Source organism: Armigeres subalbatus, chromosome 3 (assembly GCF_024139115.2).
Source record: "Armigeres subalbatus isolate Guangzhou_Male chromosome 3, GZ_Asu_2, whole genome shotgun sequence".
Taxonomy (NCBI): Eukaryota; Metazoa; Arthropoda; class Insecta; order Diptera; family Culicidae; genus Armigeres; species Armigeres subalbatus.
In genome coordinates, this window is record NC_085141.1 from 28,032,956 (window position 1) to 28,056,844 (window position 23,889).

The following is a 23,889-nucleotide window of genomic DNA, read 5'->3' on the forward strand; positions in this document are numbered from 1 at the left end:
AGGTAACAGTTTCTTTCTGCTTTCTTTCGTTCCTACCCAACGTACAACATGAATCACACTGAATGGGATAGGTATGATTCTCCATTCGTTTTAAATATCGGCTTTCGGTAGAATTTTCAGTTAATCTGAATACCTTGCCAGATCGGTTAGTTCATTTATTGTGCTCTTCAACTTTGTTTAATTTTAATGCAAGTCATTAGTGGTGCGTCATACTTATACTAATTTCCAATGACCATTGTCAATTACGCAGCTAATGCCAATGCAAGAGGCAGCAGCAGTCGAGTGCAATCACAAGCATCGAACCCTCATACAACAGTAGGGTCGTCGTCAGTGGAACCAGCTGGCCGATCATCGTTCCCGAACAGGTTCGTTGTAAATAAATCGAGCAGCACAATGTGGAGCGCCAGTAATGGCGGTGGCGGAGGGGGATCTTCCACCACTACCAACAGCACCCAGTCCAAAACCCTTGGAATGACTTCGGCCATCAGTTTGGCAGAGCCGAAACCGGAAGACATTCAAAAGACAACGGAACTGGGAAAAGCGCTCGAGCCGTACAATGTGTTTGAGGAAGAATCAGAGCTCAACCATCGAATGGAAATCCTAGCGAAGTTGAACACACTCGTTAAGCAGTGGGTGAGAGATGTTTCTATATCGAAGAACATGCCAGAATCGTTAGCCGAGAAGCTGGGTGGGAAAATTTACACATTTGGATCGTATCGATTGGGAGTGCACCATAAAGGAGCGGATATTGACGCGTTGTGCGTAGCTCCGCGGAACATCGAACGATCGGACTATTTCGGGTCATTTTTCGAACTGCTGAAAAAGCAGCCGGAAGTGACCGAGTGCCGGGCCGTAGAGGAGGCGTTTGTACCTGTAATAAAGATGAATTTTGATGGAATCGAAATCGATTTATTGTTTGCACGATTGGCGCTCAAAGAAATTCCGGACAACTTCGATCTGCGCGACGATAAATTACTGAAGAATCTAGATCCAAAGTCGGTTCGAAGCTTGAACGGGTGTCGAGTGACGGACGAAATACTGCGGCTGGTTCCCAACATCGACAACTTCCGACTGGCACTACGGGCGATAAAATTGTGGGCTAAAAAGTATGTTTTTCAAATTGAATATTAATTAAAGATTTTAATAAGTTGTTGTTTTTTTGCAGAACATGGAATCTACTCAAATTCTCTGGGATATTTTGGTGGTGTGTCGTGGGCCATGTTGGTCGCGAGAACGTGTCAGTTGTACCCAAATGCGGTAGCTGCTACATTGGTGCATAAGTTTTTCTTAGTATTTTCCCGCTGGAAGTGGCCACAGCCAGTGCTTCTCAAGCAACCCGACACTGTGAATCTGGGATTCCAGGTATGGGATCCCCGAGTTAATGTGCAGGACCGGTTCCATTTGATGCCGATCATTACGCCGGCCTATCCACAACAGAATTCCACATTCAACGTGTCCAGCTCGACCAGGAAGGTCATGTTGAATGAGTTCAACCGCGGGATGCAAATCACCGACGAAATTATGCTTAGTAAGGCCGGCTGGGACAAGCTCTTCGAGGCGCCGAGTTTCTTCTTCAAGTACCGGCATTTCATTGTACTATTGGTGACCTCGAACAATGCTGATGATCACCTGGAATGGTGTGGTTTGGTAGAGTCTAAGATTCGGTATCTGATTCTAAACTTGGAACGTAACCAGCATATCAATCTGGCCCATGTAAATCCCAAGTGTTTCGAACAACACGAACAGAATCAAACGGAGCGTACAAGAGACAGCGATGGTGGCAGGACCACCACGCTGTGTTCTTTGTGGTTTATCGGATTGGAGTTCGAACGATCGGAAAATTTGAACGTAGATTTAACGGAGAGCATACAGAGTTTTACCGATTCCGTGCACAAACATGCTGTAAGTCGAATAATCTATTTCACATTTAAATGTGGTATTCTAATAAATCCATATATTTGTTCTACTATTTCTAGGTGCATATCAAACTTCTCAAAGACGGTATGAAAATTGAAGCGCGCCACGTCCGGCGAAAGCAACTGAGCCAGTATCTGGATCCGAACTTGCTCAAACGGGAACGCAAAAATTCCGACTCGGGTCTTTCGTTATCCAGTATAGCGGCGGTTGCTGCAGCCGCCAACACCAGCGGCGGCGGTGGTGGCACCACACTCCGAAAGCGGCATTCCTCTGAACATCTTCAGGGGATAGTCAATAAGAAAGGAAGGAACGATTCTGTGAGTGACTCGTAATCCCTCGTACTTTTCGTATCCTTTGTTTAGATCGAGTTTTTTGTTCCTTTAACCCTGCCGGTAATTTTCGCGTACTTCCAATTGGGACTCACCCCAGAACTACTCAATTCAATTGCGTCGTTTTGTTTTTATTCAAAAATATGTGTGGATTCTCTCCCTTTTTTTTCTCCCTGTTTCTTTATTCCTTTTTTTGTATCCCACCCGCGTAACACATCTCATTTCAGTTTGAACAGTCTCCGTCGAACACGTCCTCGCAGTCATCGTCGTCTTCGTCGCAATCCTCGCAAGGAGCGGGTTCGTTGTCTGCAGCAAAACTTACCAACACCTCGGTAGCGTCTCTGAACACAACTAACAACAACTCCGTTAGTAGTAACGAGATCCCTAACAATAACAGCAGCAATACTGCCACACCGGACGTCGATTTCGTCGCAGCGGAACCATCTACGAACTATAACCATACGAACCATAACGATAACGTGTCGTCGACCAACGCGACATTACTGTTGGATGATTCATCATCCGAAGCAACCAGAGCCGGAGGCAATACAATTACAGACGACCACTGCACAGACTTCGTTGACCACGACGCAAACAGCTAATCCCGTACCACAACAGCCGCCACAGACCGCTACCGAGGTGGTTTGCTCATGACAGGCGAATCCGTTCCGAAAGGTTAACAACTATCACGTTCACTACAACAACAGTAACAACCTTAGCCACCAGCACCACCAGCATCATCTGCAACAGCAGCAGCATAATCAGTTCCCGTATGGTCCGAATTACATTAAAGGCAACCAACAGCATCAACACCAACACCACCACCATTCTCACCATCATCCTCTTCACTATCCGCAAGGACAGGAGCATCATCATCACCACAACAGTGACGGCAGCTATAGCGTTGATCACGACAATGGCGTTCCGCACATGACGATCGAAGACGCTGAAGAGGCTAACAACGATGGAAGAGAAGCTGGTGGTCGTGGAAGCTATTCCAACGGGAACCGTGTACAGTACGCTGAAGTTCAATGTAAGTTTTAACAATATCATTTGCTCTAGATTTAGTTTTTTTACCATTCACATGTACAAGCAATGAATCGAAAGATACATTCTTTTAAAAATATGAAAAATTATGAAAAGTGATACTGTGTTGAATTTGTTATTCGATTCGATCGAGAAGCTCCTTTGTGCATTAGGTTCTAGGTTCGTGCGCTTTGAAATATGGTATAAGTGGCTCTTCCATTCATATGTATATTAAAATACCAAGTGGCATGTGCTGTACGTCTAAGGCTGTTGGTATTGCACTCGGTCCATAGCTGTTGAGAATATTCTTCCACCCGATCGAACTATCTGGAACATTTTGTACTTCGTCTCAATGTATCTGTTGGATCACTATCTATAATCTTTTCACTTGGTTGGCTATTGTTTGACATTCTGTCTACGTGTCAGAACTTCTGCATTTTTCCTCTGTACACTGTGCGAATAAACTGCTTCTTCCAACCTTTCTCCCTGTTATTTCGAGGGATCAATGTTTTTACTAGTCGTTGGCTTACGGCTAGCGGAGTCGATACCGGATTATAATCGTTCATGTTCTTTTTCTCGTTGATGTATCGTTCCAGAACGATCGAAATAGCACCACCTGCCATGGCAACTTACCTACCTGCCTATGATGACGGTTCGTTCGTTCTTGGACCGCCAATCGCCAGTCTCCCTTCACACTGACCGAATGCGCATATTCCTCGAAAACCAGATAGTGCAGGTCTACCCTGGACCCAAACATGATACTGACCTCACTGTTTTCCGTTCGCTTGAAAAAATCAACTGGAGTTTTGAGAAATTTGCCGAAATTCCACTGACATTTTTTCTATATTTCTATTCGGGTTATTCTGATTCTTAACAACAGAAGATTCTCTCTTCAGAATTTTCACGTAAGCTTTTTTTAAATTTAATTAAATATTCAGAATTTTCACGAAAAAATACATTCTTATATAATTAATTTAAAAAAGAAAATTATCTAAAACTTTCACGAGAAACTATCTTTTTGATTCATATGAAATTCCCTGGAATTTTGGCAGGAAATTCTCTTCATTTTTTCCGGACATTCTTCAAAATTAACGCAAAAATTTCAATCAGATAAAATTCAAAATTTTCATCTGAAAATTCTTAGACATATTTTAGGGAAATTCTCTTTAATTCTTACGGGGTATTCTTTTGAGTTTCGGGAGGAAATTTTCATTTGTTTTCCAATTCTTCCAAATTCTCATTTCCACGAATCTCTTCCTAATTTCTAAAGTTTATTTATCCAATTTATCAAATCGAATATTTAATTTAATTCCCGTAAGGATTCAAGGACTAGCGGCATGACAGACGTTGCACAAGGACGCGTCAATGTAAAGTGTCTGGTTGCCAAAATTGTGATGGCAGCGCACACCTCACACCATCCGCGCTACCGAGAAAAATCTTCATTAAAAATACGACATTTCAGATCCATTTTGAAGTATTTTTTCTCACAAAATACAATGCAATTGTTATTTTTGTGTTACTTTCTTTTGATTCAATATATCGATATCGAAAGCAAAAATATCGATATGACCGATATATTGAAAGCAAAATATCGATACAAAAATATCGGATATCGAAACAAAAATATCGATATTCGATATATCGGAAGTATCGGAACGTCCCTACTTTCCAGGAAAGCTGTTCTCGTCCATAATTTTCCATAGCTCTACGCGGTCTATACTGTCGTATGCCGCCTTGAAATCAACGAACAGATGATGCGTTGGGACCTGGTATTCACGGCATTTTTGAAGGATTTGCCGTACAGTAAAGATCTGATCCGTTGTCGAGCGGCCGTCAACGAAGCCGGCTTGATAACTTCCCACGAACTCATTCACTAATGGTGACAGACGACGGAAGATGATCTGGGATATCACTTTGTAGGCGGCATTAAGGATGGTGATCGCACTTTAGCTTGTCGCCTTTCTTGTAGATGGGGCATATAACCCTTTCCTTCCACTCCTCCGGTAGCTGTTCAGTTTCCCAGATTCTGATTATCAATTTGTGCAGGCAAGTGGCTAGCTTTTCCGGCCCCATCTTGATGAGCTCAGCTCCGATACCATCCTTACCAGCTGCTTTATTGGTCTTTAGCTGTTGGATAGCATCCTTAACTTCCCTCAAGGTGGGGACTGGTTGGCTTCCATCGTCCGCTGAACTGACGTAGTCATCTCCTCCGCTGCCAAAACCTCAAATCAAATCCCATTCATATCTACCTCGGGACCAACACCATTTGGTCTGCCCCGTTCTCTGCCAGCCCCCAGGTACTTAGCTTGGACAGACTTTATGATCAGCCCTATTCTGCTCTGCGATCTACACCAATGATGTCGATGTCATCCGCAAAACCAAGGAGCATGTAAGACTTGTTGATGATGGTTCCGTTCAATTGCACAACAGATCTTCAAATGCCGGAGACGAGCCAGCCTCGGGCTGAAAGTCTCCTTAATAAAGACAAAAAAATCTTCAGAAGCACCTTCCAGAGCTATGTTGAATAACAGATTAGGGGCCGTACACTAATTATGTAGGCCTTTAGGGTGGGAGGGGGGTTTGGCCATTTTCTTACGCTCCATATAAATAAAAATTGATTTGTATGGGAAAAATCTTACATGGGGGGAGGGGGGATGGAAAAACCCAGAAAAAATGCTTACGTAATTAGTGTACGGCCCCTTAGGGTCTGTCTCATTTGGAGAATTAAACTTAAAAGTGACAGTTCGAAAATTAGCAAATAACCCGGTAATAAGAATGGCTGGTGCTGCCCAGCAGTTCCAATAAGACATCGATGCAAAATGATTCGATATCTGTCAAAAGTAATCTTGCTCTGCGAGCAGGGTTATTTGATAATTATTGAAATGTCACTTTTAAGTTTAATTTCAGTTTAATTATCCAAATGAGACAGAGCCTTAGAGAGCGTATCGCCCTGCTTCAATCCATCCAACGTCTCGAACAAATCGGATGTCTCAGGGATCGTTAAAAAATTACGTCCATCGTTTTTCGGAATTTTCAATCCCCTACTTTTTCTTGTTGGACGTAACACAAGGCGATAACCCCCCCCCCCTCCCCCTGTCACAAACTGTCACAATTTTTAGACCACTCTCCCCCCTCAAACCATGGACGTAATTTTTTAACAGCCCCTCACCAGATATTCTGATGCTCGATTTCGCACGAATCAGTCTAATAAGCTTTGTCGAAAAGTCATGTACTAGCATTATTTGCTAACTGATTAAATTCTGTCGGAAATTAACCCTCTCTTTCCCACGACTTTTTTCAAAGATTTAAATAGGAAGGAATCATCTATGGAAAAAATGCTAGAACAAAAGTTATTTGGCATAGCCAAAATTAGTGAAAAACGAAAAAAAAAGTTTTTGATTGTAAATCAATAGTTACTTGATTGTTTTCAATAGTTTAACTATTTTTACTCGAAATTGATTATATTTGCAGTCTAATGAAACCATAAAGTTGTGCCAAATACTGCTTTTTGTTGTTGAAATAATTCGATGTATGTTGGAAGGTGCAAAATTTGATGGAGCTCTACAGCTACCATGGGAAGGAAAGGGTTAAAAAAAAAATCCGATCATAAGAATGGCTGGTGCTTCCCTACAATTCGAATAAGATTTTTTTTATTTATTTATCATCAGACTAAGGCCGGAGTGGCCTGTGCTGCACATAAAAGACTTCTCCATTCAGCTCGGTTCATGGCTGCACTTCGCCAACCACGCAGTCTGCGGAGGGTCCGCAAGTCGTCCTCCACCTGATCGATCCACCTTGCCCGCTGTGCACCTCGCCTTCTTGTTCCCGTCGGATCGTTGTCGAGAACCATTTTCACCGGATTACTGTCCGACATTCTGGCTACGTGCCCGGCCCACCGCAGTCTTCCGATTTTCGCGGTGTGAACGATGGATGGTTCTCCCAACAGCTGATGCAACTCGTGGTTCATTCGCCTCCTCCACGTACCGTCCGCCATCTGCAACCCACCATAGATGGTACGCAACACTTTCCTTTCGAAAACTCCCAGTGCGCGTTGGTCCTCCACGAGCATCGTCCAGGTCTCGTGTCCGTAGAGAACTACCGGTCTTATAAGCGTTTTGTAGATAGTCAGTTTGGTACGGCGGCGAACTCTATTCGATCGAAGCGTCTTGCGGAGTTCAAAGTACGTACGATTTCCAGCCACTATGCGTCTCCGAATTTCTCTGCTGGTATCGTTATCGGCGGTCACCAGTGAGCCCAAGTACACGAATTCTTCAACCACCTCGATTTCGTCACCACCGATAGAAACTCGTGGTGGGTGGCTCACATTGACCTCTCTTGAGCCTCTTCCTATCATGTACTTCGTCTTCGACGTGTTGATGACTAGTCCAATCCGTTTAGCTTCGCTTTTCAGTCTGATGTAGGCTTCCTCCATCCTCTCAAAGTTACGTGCCATGATATCAATGTCGTCGGCGAAACCAAATAACTGGACGGACTTCGTGAAAATCGTACCACTCGTGTCAATCCCTGCCCTTCGTATTACTCCCTCCAAAGCGATGTTGAATAGCAGACACGAAAGACCATCACCTTGCCGTAACCCTCTACGGGTTTCGAAGGGACTCGAGAATGCCCCTGAAACTCGAACTACGCACATCACCCGATCCATCGTCGCCTTGATCAACCGTATCAGTTTATCCGGAAATCCGTTTTCGTGCATTAGCTGCCATAGCCGATCGATTGTATCATATGCGGCTTTGAAGTCGATAAATAGATGATGTGTGGGCACGTTGTATTCGCGGCATTTCTGCAATACCTGACGTATGGCGAACACCTGGTCTGTGGTAGAGCGTTCACCCATAAATCCCGCCTGGTACTGCCCACGAACTCTCTTGCAATTGGTGTTAGTCGACGGCATAAAATTTGGGAGAGTACCTTGTAGGCGGCGTTCAGCAATGTGATTGCGCGGTAGTTGCTACAATCCAGCTTATCGCCCTTTTTGTAGATGGGACACACGACACCTTCCATCCACTCCTGCGGCAGAACCTCATCCTCCCAAACCTTGGTAATCACCCAATGCAGCGCTCTAGCCAGTGCTTCACCACCGTGTTTAAACAGCTCTCCTGGTAGTTGGTCAACTCCAGGGGCTTTGTTGTTTTTCAGCCGGCCGATCTCCTCCTGGATTTCCTGGAGATTCGGAGCCGGAAGTCGCATATCCTGCGCGCGTGCTCCTAGGTTCATTACCATACCGCCACCGTTGTCTGCCATATCGCCATTCAGGTGCTCTTCGTAGTGCTGCTGCCCCCCTTGGGTCACCTCACGCTCGTTTGTAAGAAGGTTCCTGTTTATGTCCTTACACATATCGGGCTGTGGCACGTGGCCCTTTACGTGAACGGTTCAACTTCTCATAGAACTTTCGTGCGTTATTAGCGCGGTACAGTTCCTCCGTCTCTTCACGGTCTCGATCTTCCTGCTGGCGCTTTTCCTCCGGAAAATCGAGTTTTGTCTGTTCCGCGCCCGTTTGTATCGTGCCTCGTTCGCCCTCGTGCGGTGTTGCAGCAATCTCGCCCATGCTGCATTCTTCTCCTCAACTAACTGCTCACATTCGCCGTCATACCAGTCGTTTCTCTGATCCGGAGCCACCGTGCAGCGGTTGGTGGTGCTTCCAATGTCGGATCGAATATCTCTCCAGCCATCTTCAAGAGATGCTGCGCCTAGCTGCTCTTCCGTTGGGAGTGCCACTTCCAGCTGCTGCGCGTAGTCTTGGGCTAGTCTACCGTCTTGTAGCCGCCCAATGTTAAGCCGCGGCGGACGACTCTGACGCGTGTTGATCACCGTCGAGAGTTTTGAGCGCAGACATACTGCGACGAGGTAGTGGTCGGATTCAATATTCGCACTGCGGTAAGTGCGTACGTTCGTGATGTCGGAGAAGAATTTACCGTCGATTAGAACGTGGTCGATTTGGTTTTCCGTTACTTGATTAGGTTATTTCCATGTGGCCTTGTGGATATTCTTACGGGGGAAGAAAGTGCTTCGGACTACCATTCCGCGGGAGGCTGCAAAGTTTATGCATCGTTGGCCGTTGTCGTTCGATACGGTATGCAGACTATCCGGTCCGATGACCGGTCTATACATTTCTTCCTTCCTACCTGAGCGTTCATGTCACCGATGACGATTTTGACGTCCCGCAGTGGGCATCCATCGTATGTCTGCTCCAGCTGCGCATAGAACGCTTCTTTCTCGTCGTCGGATCTCCCTTCGTGTGGGCAGTGCACGTTGATGATGCTATAGTTGAAGAAACGGCCTTTTATCCTCAGCTTGCACATCCTTGCGTTGATTGGCTGCCACCCAATCACGCGTTGGCGCATCTTTCCCAGCACTATGAAGCCGGTTCCCAGCTCGTTGGTGGTGCCACAGCTTTGGTAGAAGGTAGCCGCTCGATGCCCGCTTTTCCACACTTTCTGTCCTGTCCAGCAGATTTCCTGCAGCGCTACGACATCGAAGTTGCGGGGATGTAATTCATCGTAGATTATCCTATCGTAACCGGCGAAGTTTCAGCGACTTGCAGTTCCATGTTCCAAGCTTCCAATCGTGATCGCTTTATTCGTCGCCCAGGTCGTTGCCGATTGTATCGAGTCGTATTATCTTCTATGTCGTTCGTAATAGTTGTTTTAAAGGCGGCTTATTGGGCCTGCGCAAACCACCTGTCTCGTCGGAGGGCCGTCGTGTCAGTGCTGTTTAGCGTCCCACCTAACACCAGGACTTGGGCTTGTGCGCTTTGAGCGGCACACGGTCGCTTTTATGGAGCCTACTTGCGGATACATGCAGCTTTTATAGAGGTTTAACAGGGCCCACTGTCAAACCCCACCACATCCTAGGCAGGCGCCACAACTCGCAGATGGCCTGGGGAGGGATCGTCAAGCCCTTGGACATAGTCCCTGCTGCCCGTGAAAGATATCTACCAAGAATTATTCGATATCTGTCGAAAGTAATCTTGCACTGCAAGCAGGGTTATTTGATAATTCTTAACTGTCACTTTAAAGATTAATTTGAGTTTAAGTCAGAAAATAAGTAATAGTTCGTTCAGATTATGAGCTATATCACTTGATATAGCGAATCTTGACATGAGATGCCATGTGCATTATTTCCAGTGAAAACTAGATGTACAAACACTGATGTCAAGATGCTCTATATCAAGTGATATAGCTCATAATCTGAACGTAGTCTAAGAGTCTGAGTCGTTCGCTGGCTTAAAATCTACAAACAGATGATAAGTCCGCAAGTTGTATTCCCGGAATTTATCAAGGATTTGTCACAGAGTAAACATCTGGAGCGTTGCTGATCGTTCTTCTCGAAAACCGCTTTGATATTCGCCGGCAAAGGTTTCCGCAAACGGACGTAGTCTGCATAACAGAGTTTGGGAGATTACCTTGTATACGGTATTAGGAGTGTTATACCTCGAAATTTAACACAGTCGATTCTGTGCTCTTTCTTGTAGATAGGACATATGAGACCATCAAGCCAGCTCAAAGGCATTTCTTCTTCCTCCCAAATCATTTCAATCACTTGATGGATTTTTTCGTTCAGTCGTTCGCTCCCAACTTTGAGCGGCATTACCGTTCTTTAGTTCTTGAACAGCCTTTCTCATTACGCTTACAGTTGGTGGCTCCATTGCTTGTCCATCATTTTCTTTCTGTTTCTGTTTGTGCCCTCTCTGTCCAATTGTCCATTCAACAATGTGCTCAAAGTGCTCCTTTCACGTAGCAGCCAATTCTGCTCAGTCGTTCAACAGATTTCCAGAGCAGTCATTGGTCATGACTGGCACCGGTGCGCGTTTCCTGCACATGTTGTGAGTCTCGGTGTTTTCATTAGATTTTCAACAGCGATTAATTGAAGGGGTTTCGTGTCACAGTTTATGATTGGTAATGGTAATTGGTAAATTATGATATAGTAATGCAAGCAGGATGGGCACAGCGGATTGTGAATCTAAATTATTCACAAAGTCAATAACTGACTGCTGAGTTTCAAACCTCTTTTGAAAATTGTTAAACTTTACACTTCATTAATTGCTAAAGCGTAGAGTTTAACAGTTTTTAAAAAAGAGATTTTAAACTGTTGAATATTCAGATTGGTCTTTTTAATTTTAAATACATTTCCTGTTGTTTCGGGGAAATCATTAGTGAGCGAGGGCTTGCTCTAATGCTCATTAGTGCATACCCAAAAACAAACAATTTTTCAGCTTTTTTTTATAACAAACACCTATATAGTTTGAAAAATAAAACAAAAATATTTATTTTTGAATTAAAATGGAGAAATTCTCATCTTTAATTGATATTGTCTATCCGGAATAAAGTACTAGCTTTTTATACCGAGGTTGGATTTTTCTCCAGATACAGGCAACTTACCCAACTTCGGAAGTAGTGCGCTGGATTCGCCTAAAGATGCGCTAAACAACGCATCAATTAGTTTGACAGATAAAACTTCGGAAGGAAAGTTCGGTTCGGAAGTCCAGACTTCCGAATTCTAATTTGGTGCTACGCCGACAATACTGCAATGGACTTGCCAAGATTTCTGTCAAAGTTGCTGAAAACCACATCATTTTTGCCGGGATATCAGTATTTATTTAGCTGGGCACACCGCTGCGCGGATTTTTGCCAAGCTGCAGAAATAAAAACTAAGTGTGTAAGAGATCCACCATAGAAATATTATTTTCCGTAATGTTTCCGTAAGGAGTAAAATGAATGGTCTATCGACATCTGCTCAGATAAATGCTTAAGAATTTTCCAATATATATATTTTGATGACAATTTAAACATTTGGAACTGCATAAACTTTGGATATTCCATCCAGAAAAATCGTGATTTTTTTGGTTGGTAGCTTGAACTTCTTGTTTATGCTTTTCAAAGTCCTGAAAAAATCTTTAGGCTTTGAAATTATTCTTGGGTATCAGATTTATAAACTACTAGTGGACCCGGCAGACGTTGTCCTGCATAGTAGGCAAAAATGCGCGTTGTGAACTGCCCATACGAAATTTTCATACAAATCTTTATTTTAGTTTTTCCTGACTTACTTAACCTTACTCGTAATTTTCGCATAAGGAAATATCATATAAACCCGTCGGAAACTATATCGATCGTAACTGCTAAAGAAATGAAAAAAACCATCCATCCATTTTCGAGTTATGCGGATACGAGCACAGACCATTTCATTTTTATTATATAGACTAGTTGGACGTACCCGATCTTGCTCGGGGTTGTATTGTTTTGCGTTCTAACTGTCAATATTTGAGTTCATTGCAGTACTGCACTCTAGATATTTTTTTGTGCGATCGCTTTGGGTTTTCTCACAACTGGCCCTAATATTGTATTTTGACAATTTTCCCCGTCAAATTTGCAAATTTTTTGTAGATATGAACACAGCTGATCCCAACACGAATCGATTGGTGAAGAAATCAGCCCATCCGTTCATGTGTTATATTGCATCAAAGGAAATGTCAACTCATTTTTATATATAGAGATGTGAGTCGAAAAATCTATGTCTAAAAATTAATTATATAAATTTTTGTTATAAAAAGGAGCTATTTTTACATGCAAGCGAAGATTTTTCGAATAAGTTCGAACCCATAATAAACGTTATTGCACATTATTCTGTATGAGTTGCCTGCTTTTCCAGTGGTGAAGGGGGTGGAAAATAAAAAATATAAAAAATAATCAAATAAAACAAACTTATCAGATTTCACTTGTCATAAGACGAACTATTCCATTTATTTCCATCACTTTGTAAACTTTGATCAGTGTCTCATACTTGACTCGACTTGAGAGACTAAAGAAGTTTTCACTGTTGTCGAGATACGTATACTTCGTCGAAATACGTATACTTGTGAAGATTGCAAAGTTCATTTTCATTTATTTAGTTAACATCTAAACAGATAACACTGAATCAACAATTTGACGCCACAATACACGGTTCGAGGCCGCATCTCTCCATCCTCGGATACGCCCCACGCTCGCCAAGTCGTTCTGCACCTGGTCTGCCCATCTCGCTCGCTGCGCTCCACGCCGTCTCGTACCTGCCGGATCGGAAGCGAACACCAACTTTGCAGGGTTGCTGTCCGGCATTCTTGCAACATGTCCTGCCCATCGTACCCTTCCGGCTTTAGCTACCTTCTGGATACTGGGTTCGCCGTAGAGTTGGGCGAGCTCATGGTTCATTCTTCGCCGCCACACACCGTCTTCTTGCACACCGCCAAAGATGGTCCTAAGCACCCGTCTCTCGAATACTCCGAGTGCTTGCAAGTCCTCCTCGAGCATTGTCCATGTTTCATGTCCGTAGAGGACAACCGGTCTTATAAGCGTCTTGTACATGACACATTTGGTGCGGTGGCGAATCTTTTTCGACCGCAGTTTCTTCTGGAGCCCGTAGTAGGCCCGACTTCCACTGATGATGCGCCTTCGTATTTCACGGCTAACGTTGTTGTCAGCCGTTAGCAAGGATCCGAGGTAGACGAATTCCTCGACCACCTCGAAGGTATCCCCGTCTATCGTAACACTGCTTCCCAGGCGGGCCCTGTCGCGCTCGGTTCCGCCCACAAGCATGTACTTTGTCTTTGACGCATTCACCACCAGTCCAACTTTCTTTGTTGCTTCACGTTTCAGGCGGGTGTACAGTTCTGCCACCTTTGCAAATGTTCGGCCGACAATGTCCATGTCATCCGCGAAGCAAATAAATTGACTGGATCTATTGAAAATCGTACCCCGGCTGTTACACCCGGCTCTCCGCATGACACCTTCTAGCGCAATGTTGAACAACAGGCACGAAAGTCCATCACCTTGTCTTAGTCCCCGGTGCGATTCGAACGAACTGGAGTGTTCGCCCGAAATCTTCACACAGTTTTGCACACCATCCACCGTTGCTTTGATCAGTCTGGTAAGCTTCGCAGGAAGCTGTTCTCGTCCATAATTTTCTATAGCTCTACGCGGTCTATACTGTCGTATGCCGCCTTGAAATCAACGAACAGATGGTGCGTTGGGACCTGGTATTCACGGCATTTTTGAAGGATTTGCTGTACAGTAAAGATCTGGTCCGTTGTCGAGCGGCCGTCAACGAAGCCGGCTTGATAACTTCCCACGAACTCGTTCACTAATGGTGACAGACGACGGAAGATGATCTGGGATATCACTTTGTAGGCGGCATTAAGGATGGTGATCGCTCGAAAGTTCTCACACTCCAGTTTGTCGCCTTTCTTGTAGATGGGGCATATAACCCCTTCCTTCCACTCCTCCGGTAGCTGTTCGGTTTCCCAGATTCTGACTATCAGTTTGTGCAGGCAAGTGGCCAGCTTTTCCGGGCCCATCTTGATGAGCTCAGCTCCGATACCATCCTTACCAGCTGCTTTATTGGTCTTTAGCTGTTGAATGGCATCCTTAACTTCCTCAAGGTGGCGGCTGGTTGGCTTCCATCGTCCGCTGAACTGACGTTGTCATCTCCTCCGCTGCCTTGACTTTCACTGCCTGTACTCTCAGTGCCATTCAGATGTTCCTCGTAGTGCTGCTTCCACCTTTCGATCACCACACGTTCGTCCGTCAAGATGCTCCCATCCTTATCCCGGCACATTTCGGCTCGCGGCACGAAGCCTTTGCGGGATGCGTTGAGCTTCTGATAGAACTTGCGTGTATCTTGAGAACGGCACAGCTGTTCCATCTCCTCGCACTCCGCTTCTTCCAGGCGGCGTTTCTTCTCCTGAAAAAGGCGGGTCTGCTGTCTCCGCTTCCGTCTATAACGTTCCACGTTCTGCCGGGTACCTTGCTGCAGCGCGACCGCCCGCGCTGCGTCCTTCTCCTCCAGAATCTGTCTGCACTCTTCGTCGAACCAATCGTTCCGTCGACTTCGACCCATATACCCGACGTTGTTCTCCGCTGCGTCGTTAATGGCTGCTTTGACTGTATTCCAGCAGTCCTCAAGAGGGGCCCCATCGAGCTCACCCTCTTCCGGCAACGCTGCCTCGAGATGCTGCGCGTATGCAGTGGCGACATCAGGTTGCTTCAGTCGCTCTAGGTCGTACCGCGGCGGTCGTCGGTACCGAACATTGTTGATGACGGATAGTTTTGGACGCAGTTTAACCATCACCAGATAGTGGTCAGAGTCGATGTTAGCGCCACGATATGTTCTGGTCGATAATGTCGGAGAAGTGCCGTCCATCAATCAGAACGTGGTCGATTTGTGATTCTGTCTGCAGTGGTGATCTCCAGGTGTACCGATACGGGAGGCTGTGTTGGAAGTAGGTGCTGCGAATGGCCATATTCTTGGAGGCGGCGAAATCAATTAGTCGTAGGCCGTTTTCGTTCGTCAGCCGGTGAGCGCTGAACTTTCCAATAGTCGGTCTAAACTCCTCCTCTTGGCCAACCTGAGCGTTCAAGTCTCCTATGATGATTTTGACGTCGTGGCTTGGGCAGCTGTCGTACTCACGTTCCAGCTGCGCGTAGAATGCGTCCTTATCATCATCAGTGCTTCCGGAGTGTGGGCTATGGACGTTGATTATGCTGAAGTTGAAGAACCGGCCTTTGATCCTCAACTTGCACATTCTTTCATTGATCGGCCACCACCCGATCACGCGCCTTTGCATATCGCCCATCACTATGAAAGCTGTTCCCAGCTCGTGTGTGTTGCCGCAGCTCTGGTAGATGGTATGATTACCTCTAAACGTTCGCACCATTGATCCCTTCCAACAAACCTCCTGCAGCGCTACGATGCCGAATCCACGGTCCTTGAGCACATCGGCGAGTATGCGTGTGCTCCCGATGAAGTTGAGAGATTTGCAGTTCCACGAACCGAGTTTCCAATCGCTAGTCCTTTTCGTCGCAGTGGTCTTCGCCGATGGTTCCGGTCCGTACTCTCTTGTTGATTGTTCGTTGCTTAAGATTTTAAAGGCTGGCTTGCAGGGCCTGACACCAAACCCCTAAATTTCCGGAGGACCATTCCTCCTTATTTCCGGTGGACCATGGTGCACAGTTTCACTTTAGAGTCCCTCGCTGGCACTCGGACGATGATCAGCCGCCCTAACATGGAGAACAGACGCTGTTGTGAGCCGATCCTGACATGGAGAACAGACGCTCAATAAGATTTGCACCTCCGGAGAGGAGCAAACCCCCCTTCCCTGTCAGCATACGACCATAGTTCCCACCGGGGTTGGTTACCCGATCTTCCCTAAGGTTGCTCGTATCCCGGCCAGCACCGCGGGGAGGTAGGGATAGGAGTTGCTGGGTAAGAGGCTAAGGACCGCGAGATGGGGTCTATTTTATTCCTTCAGGTACGCGAAGTACCAATGGTACGCTTTACCCAGCATTTGCCGTGCCAAGTAATGGAATTAAATAGTGCATGAAAAGTGAAGACATTCCATTAAATAAGCACACAATTTCCTTTTCATCGAATTTGTTGAATAATGTTTTGGCAATTCATATATTTTATATATAATATATTTTCCCTTCAAATTGAAATTTTTGACCAAAAGATATTAGGGGGAGACATAATTTTTGAAAATTATTTTTAACGACCTTATTATTCTTTAAATAAAGTCCATTTTGTCACTGCGAATGAAATCGAAATTCACTACTTGGTCACTTTTTCTGCAGCTAAAAGTCACTATTTGGTCCCTTTTTTCGCCAGTGTTGGTCACTAAAGTCACTATTTTGAGCAGCATTGATCGCTACCAGCCCTGGATTTGTAGAGCTGAATTGCTGAAAACGTGGTTGATTTCCATATTTTTCCAATCACATATGATATTTTGTAAAATTTGGAAATGTCTACGTAGACTTCAAGGGGTTGGGGAGGGGTTTCGCAAAAGTCTACGAAAGTCTACTAGGTGGGAGGGGGGTTTGAAAATGTGAAATTTCGGTCTACGTGGTTTGTGGACAGCCCCTTTGCTAGTCGCTTATAAACTCGGGTGCGTATGTATAGTTATCAAGCTGTATTTGAAGAACTTGTCCTTATTTCTCAAAATGCAGATGCGATCACTGTAGCAAATATTGTGGTACTTGAATGAGATATCCTCAATTAAGTTCACTGCGCGAAATTCCCGTTCTTCTGTTGCTCTCCATCGGATCTTCTGAGACGTTGCAACATTGAGCAAAAGGGCAGCTCGTGCAGGTACCAATAGGGTCCTAACGTTCCAAGTAGAGATGGGTGCTCCGATCCGGAACCGTTAAAAAGATCCGGATCTCTGAAGTGAGTGAATGATTCGTGGATCATTATTTAAAAGATCCGGTTCACCCGATCAGCAAGTTATTAGACCATTTGTAGGGAAATAATAAAATAAAAAAAATATTGATTGTAATCCATACGCTTGCAAACAAGAAAGGATGAAGTTATTGTCAGTACGCTTCAGAAGTGTGAGCCTGAATGACGAACGTTTCACTATTTTGCATTCTTCTTGCGTTTTGTTCTAAGGATCCGATCCGGTTAAAAGATCCGGATCATAAGAATGAATGACCCAGATCCGATCCGTTCATCAAAGTGATCCGTTTTGCCCATCTCTAGTTCCAAGTACCGTCAGTACTAAGTAATTTTCCAATCAGTTTTCGTTAAAGATTGTCCTTTTCCGATTGTTAAATCCTGTTATTTCGATGACATTTTCCGGGGTTGATTGTTAGTTCAAGTACTTACTCCTTTGGGTAAAGCCTGGGTTTGAATTCATAGGATAATGAAACAATCTCTAACTTATCATGTCTGTATACACTCTCGGTAGGTACCATACCGTGAGAGACGTTTTCGGAAACTGTTACGATAATGGACTGATTCGGGGGGATTGCGACGGGCACCGGTTCTGATGATGCATTTCAACTGTTTTATACTGCCGCTAACCGCAAGTCGAGCACATCTGTATATGGGCCTCCATATACAGATGTGCTCGACTTGCGGTTAGCGGCAGTATACAACTGTGCCAAAAAATATAATCTCCAACATAAAATGAGCGAGAACGTCTTATCACACCCCCTCGGTGGGGGGCGTCTTTCCGAATAAGCTTTTTTGCCTTTCTCGTACAACAAAGTTGTACCGAAAGGCTATCATTTCACTCCGAAAACGATCTTTTTATAGAAGCTTCGGAGACCCATAGTGTAATATACCATTCGACTCCGCTCGACGAGCTGAACAAATGTCTGTCTGTCCGTGTGTATGTATGTGTGCATGTGTGTGTGTATGTGTGAAATAAAAAAGCATCACCCAGCCCCCATTTTGTTTTTTTCGCTGCCGTCAGGGCCAATTGGGCTACTTTGATTAAAAAACAAGGATATTTGACAGATCATATACCGCCTTGGGCAATACATGTTGATCACAAAATTTAAGGCCCTAGTTGAATTTTCTAAGTTCAGTGTCTAGCACGCTAAAGACATCGTATACTGCCCCTACTTGCATAAGCGTCCCATGTCAGTTTTCTTCAACTTGAGTAATATACCGTTCCAACTTTTTAAACTCGTTTTACATGGAGAAATAGAAAAAAAATCCAATCTTTCTGAAAATTTGTCATAATATTCTTTATCTGTATGCATTACTATCAAACTATTTATTGGACCACAATTAGATTTATTTTTTGTGCCAAAGTGTATCAAAATCTGGAATGTGGCTGTTATGCGAATAAATAGCAAAATGGAACAACACAAGTGGGTTTTGATTTTCAAATTTCCAAAACAAAGCCTACCGTTTTGACTCAAATCCCGAACATGAATCATATTCCAAACACTGGCGTTATAGCGCCCTAAAACTAAAACTTTCATCGGTTTTCCGTACTGAGGATCAAGATTACAAACGAATAAAGCCCAAATTGTAATTTAAGAGCGAGTGCTCGGAATTTGAGTCAAAACGGTATTATTTTATTTAAGGTGTCTCGAGGAGGCATGTGTGTTATTTTTCCTATCTTTTGGTTGTGTCTGGCATTGTCACCTCGTAATTTTGGAGCGACGTATTTCGGTTTTCAGTTGTTTGATGTAACTGTAAATGTATCAGCATGTAGATTGCGAGTAAGCACGCGCCGGTGACGCCGATCTCAAACCCATATTTGTTGTAGAAAAGAAGTTAAGCATTCAATGATGAAAATGATGATGATTTGATGATTGCTCGTGCTTTCCGTATAGCTCTAAAGACACGTATGTAGATTTTTTTTTAAACGCTACGTAAACCTAAAAAATCGTAGGCGTATTTTTTAGCTTTTGTTTTCAGTATAATTAATGAGATAAAGTGTATTGAAAAACTTTGAAAAACTTAAACGCACAAGAGGGAAAATACTTATCTAATCTTCCGGTCAATTGCATCTTATAGTACATTGAGTATAACAAAAATATATTTTACAAGATATGAAAAATTTAGATGTACATGTTCATGTTAGAATTAGATTCACTGATCTATCTTACCCCGTGTTTCATTTTGCCCCACCTTACCCTATGTATTTTCTCATTTTAGCTTCGTAAGATGATCTCAACTATTGCAGCGACAGGATGGCCTGCTTCTAAGGATCGACGGGCCGCACACTATTCAAATTAGAACATTTTTAGGCAAAGCTTGCCATCGGATGAACGTTTTGAATAGAGATTTAAAAAAGTGAAAAGAATACGTTCGTTTTAAGGTAAGAGTTCTATACATACATAACCATTATCAACAATGAAGAAAAAACGAGAAAAAAATGGCGTGGGTGGCTAAAAAACAACATTTATGATAACACACAGACACTGATCAAATTATAAGCTATATGACAACACACTATTAATTTACGAAAAAGTTGAAAACCCTGAAAATACATTCTGTAAATAGTAGTTCATAAAATATCAAACGTATAAAAACCACATTTACATAAAACTTCTAAGAGCAGTCAGGAATAAGGCGTTAGATAAAAGCAAGAAAAAAAATCAAGACTTATATAAATTTTATTATTATTTATACACACTCACAGCCAAGAAAAGTAAATCAACAGACATATAACATGCGTTGATTCGCCTGCACCGATTCAATCATTAGTTATTCATTTGGTTTTGCTCAACCACGGCTGAATTCTCATTTTTATATAAACACGAGAAGAGAGGCAAGTTTTCATTTCGTTTAGTTTCGTTCATTTTACTTATCGTACCAACCGTATGAAAGCTGTTGTATTCATGCGTAGACACTCCACTGGTTCATACGATCTTCAGTGCTAGCAGTAATAGCCCTAGAAACGTGAAACCAGTTCTGGGACAAAGTTGGAACATTTTAAAAGTGCAATCAGCATTACATAAATTCATCCAGGCGAAATGAGTAGCGATCAGAATTTTGAGTTGATTCTCCGATATGACAGCATAATATAGGAAAAGAGGGTTCGATGTTTAGATCACTGTTAGTGTGGTAGTTTACGCCCCCATTCTTAGAATGCAATGAATAACTTGTTCCCCTTGAAAAGTTAGTAAAAGGATTTTTTTGTTCAGAAAAAGGGAAACATACATATTTTATCTAAAGAATTTTCTCAGTGTAAATAAAATAGCATTCACGTGAGTGAGGCAGTAGAGAAGTTGAATAATTGAGGTGAAAATGAGAAAACCGAAGAAAAAAACCGACGGAGGATAGAATCCGTGAAGGATAATGGAACTTTTTTTTATGAAACTGAACTTATATAATTTACTTAAAAAACAGAAAATAAACATCCAGGAAAAAGCAAGCAGATTTATACATTTTTAAAACATAATGCTGGGATTTTATTTTTATAAAATAACATCCATTCAAGAATTTCGAGGGAGTAATTTGATGGAAAACAGAAATTTAACAATCTTTTTGACAGTTATGGTATATTAGTTTTGACATTTTTCGGACATTCAGTCATCAAAAGAAGAATATTTGATGAAATAAGATAGCGAAAAAGCATTACATTTATGATTATAGAGAGAAACTTATGATCGAACATAGCGTACAGTGTAAAGTGCATCAACTTAGTAGAAAGACGTCTCCAAACAAGAACCATGTGTTTAAACAAGACATACACGATGTTTCCGGTGAAGGCTTCGAGTAGGAGGAGCTTGATGATGAAATAAAGAGGAAGTTAAAAGTGATGAAAAAAGAAAATGATAAGCAAAAAAATAAAGGAATAGCCCCTCTAATCGTCGGGCTGGAAACCGGAAACTCGTTCCTATTTCAATCAAGGGTAGAATTCACCAAGTTTCGGTCGGAAAAGAAAGGAAAGAATATTAGCTGTGAGTGAGCGCAACGGAGGATCTTGGGTGATGGCGAGGTTTTACTTACGTACCAAAACAAACTTGTGTAAGATTCGATGTAACTCAAAAACACATTTTTGGAGAGAGTTTCAATAAAGGTATATTTATCCCCGTTTCGACGAAGAAAGAAAAAGAAACAAGAGGAGTTTTATTTCGCTTTTGTTAGTTATTCCCTTTTTTAGTTTTGCCCCTTCCTGTTGAAAGAAAGCCTAAGAATCAGCTGCCGGACGTCATAGGGGAAAAATCTCGAGAAAAAGTAGAATCATGGAAATTTGACATGGCATTATATAGACATGGCATTACATGTCGATTATTTGTAACTCTGAACTTGAAAAGGTTAACGAATTACATAACAAGTAAGGGGCATTAGGGTACAATGAGGTCTTGCAGCTTCGTGAAGTGAACTTAACCACCTTTGCACTATTCCCCAGAAAGTTCTACGATTTGTGTCAAAATTTCAACGCAATCCGCCCACACCGAAACAAGATATTGAATTTATTCGGCTTATGGACGTTCTAGAGGCACTATAATTCTCATTTCCTATATCATCACATGTCAAATTTCCCTGATTCTACTTTTTCTCGAGTGTATTTTCAGCGCGCACACTCCTGTGGCTCTGGTGTGCATTTTTTAAATAGTTTGACATGACATTTAGAAAATCAAATATCCTTCTTTTAGTTGCACTTACTTAGTTAAGCTTGAAAAATCGTTTAGATGGAGTAAAATGTAGGACAACATTAGATGAAGGAACCGCCCCTATAGACAATTAACTTTGAGCTGCATTAAGGACATAGTTGGAGGAGTACCACGATGGCAGCCAATATGGCACCGGACCTTCCACGGGCCAACCCCACACGTCCCGCACTCCTCTCCCACCAACATTCGAATGCATCGAACAGCATCGAACAAAAGTTTAATATTCAAATTACTAACCTGTTCACAACATATTTCCTTACTTCCCGTGATAATGAACATGTTTCTTCAATGAATCCTATGTATTCCGGCTTGAATTGTAGCATAAATCAGCAGTTTCGTGCCAATTTAATAGCCGTTCGCGATTTGGTGCGTTCATCACTGCACTTCACTTCTTCTCAAAGGGCATTGGAAAAATCAATTTTTTACTCACTTCTCCGCACATGAGCAGCCCGAAATGTTGATAGAATGCAAATTAAACACCACTTTTTGGAATCACTCACTTATTTGAACCGAAAACTTAGTATAAACTGCTAGTTTTGCCCGAAAAAAACGATTAAAAACTGATCGCGGAGCGAATGTAAACACCGCGGTGCACCGGCACCGGCAGCAGCAAACTAATAAGTAGGGTGGCTCAAAAAATAATTTTGCTTCGCCACGCTCAGTTGATTATGATTTATAATTTGGGTGTCATCCAATGGTTTGGGCTGGTTTGAATAGAGGCTTACCGTGCGCAGGTCGTTTCAGGTTTGTATGACAGTTGATATGGCGAGGTTGAATTTAACATTATTCTGATTCTGGCACCCCGTCGTTGGGCGATGGCGAGGGGCGAGACCATATGACTGGATGAAATATTTAAGAGCTTCAACTCCATAGACAATCCATATTGAATGGTCGTTCCAATAGTTCGGAGTCGATTTTAATCGAGGTTGCGATTCTTTCGCATGATAATTAGGCTTCTCAGAAGGCATCAGTGAAACAAAATACCCAGAATTTGTCTGTGATATCTATCGCACCAGGGGCAGATACTTCTAGTCTAGTCTAGTCTACACTATCGTACCAGGAGCAGATTCTTCATACAAAAAGTGTGACATAAGGGTGAGTGGAGTATAAAATGCTATATTTGCGTTACGTAATCAATGGATCTTTCCTGCGGTGCGGTTTTCGTTCACTGAAGTCTCTGGAATGTTGCTTTCAGCTATGTGGGCTCTCTTTTCGCCAGCGTTTGGAGAGAAAGCGCCGTAGCCAGTGTAATAAAAGGTTTAGTTTCCCATTCTAGTTTTCATACAGTTGTCTAGGGCCGAAAACCTCATTAATAAAGACAATAAAAAATAGTTTTCATACAAACTTAAACCGGCTTGCGCTCAACCAGTTTTGTTCAAATCGGTTTTGAGGACACTCGGAGCATGCGACGGAATCGAGTGAGCGTGGTGGTGCTGGGTCGTTTTTTGAACCACCCTACTAATATTCTTTGTTTTTTATAAATACGACACCAATACTACTACAGTATATGAAAGTTTTTATTGTACCAATACTATCAAAGCTTTGTTTTGGTACTCAACCCACCTTCACCTTAACCACTCCAAGTCGAATCCAATAGTCAGAGGAAGGCATCATCACCACTGGGCAATAAATTAAGGCTTTTAAGTGAAAATTTTAAATTGTCGTATCCAACAATTTTCATATTTTAAGTTACGCCAGTTTTGTTC

At 43.0% G+C, this 23,889-nt stretch overlaps 1 protein-coding gene across 1 annotated transcript; it reads left to right on the top strand.

The window, feature by feature from the left end:
• The first annotated feature begins 120 nt into the window (after positions 1-120).
• LOC134224321 (poly(A) polymerase beta-like) lies at positions 121-20,940 on the top strand. Its single transcript, XM_062703653.1, is given in 5 exon segments — positions 121-1,902; positions 1,977-2,234; positions 2,474-2,779; positions 2,781-3,279; positions 19,716-20,940. Coding segments are annotated over 4 exon segments (2,358 nt in total). The 5' UTR covers positions 121-228; the 3' UTR covers positions 2,901-3,279; positions 19,716-20,940.
• Positions 20,941-23,889: the final 2,949 nt, after the last annotated feature.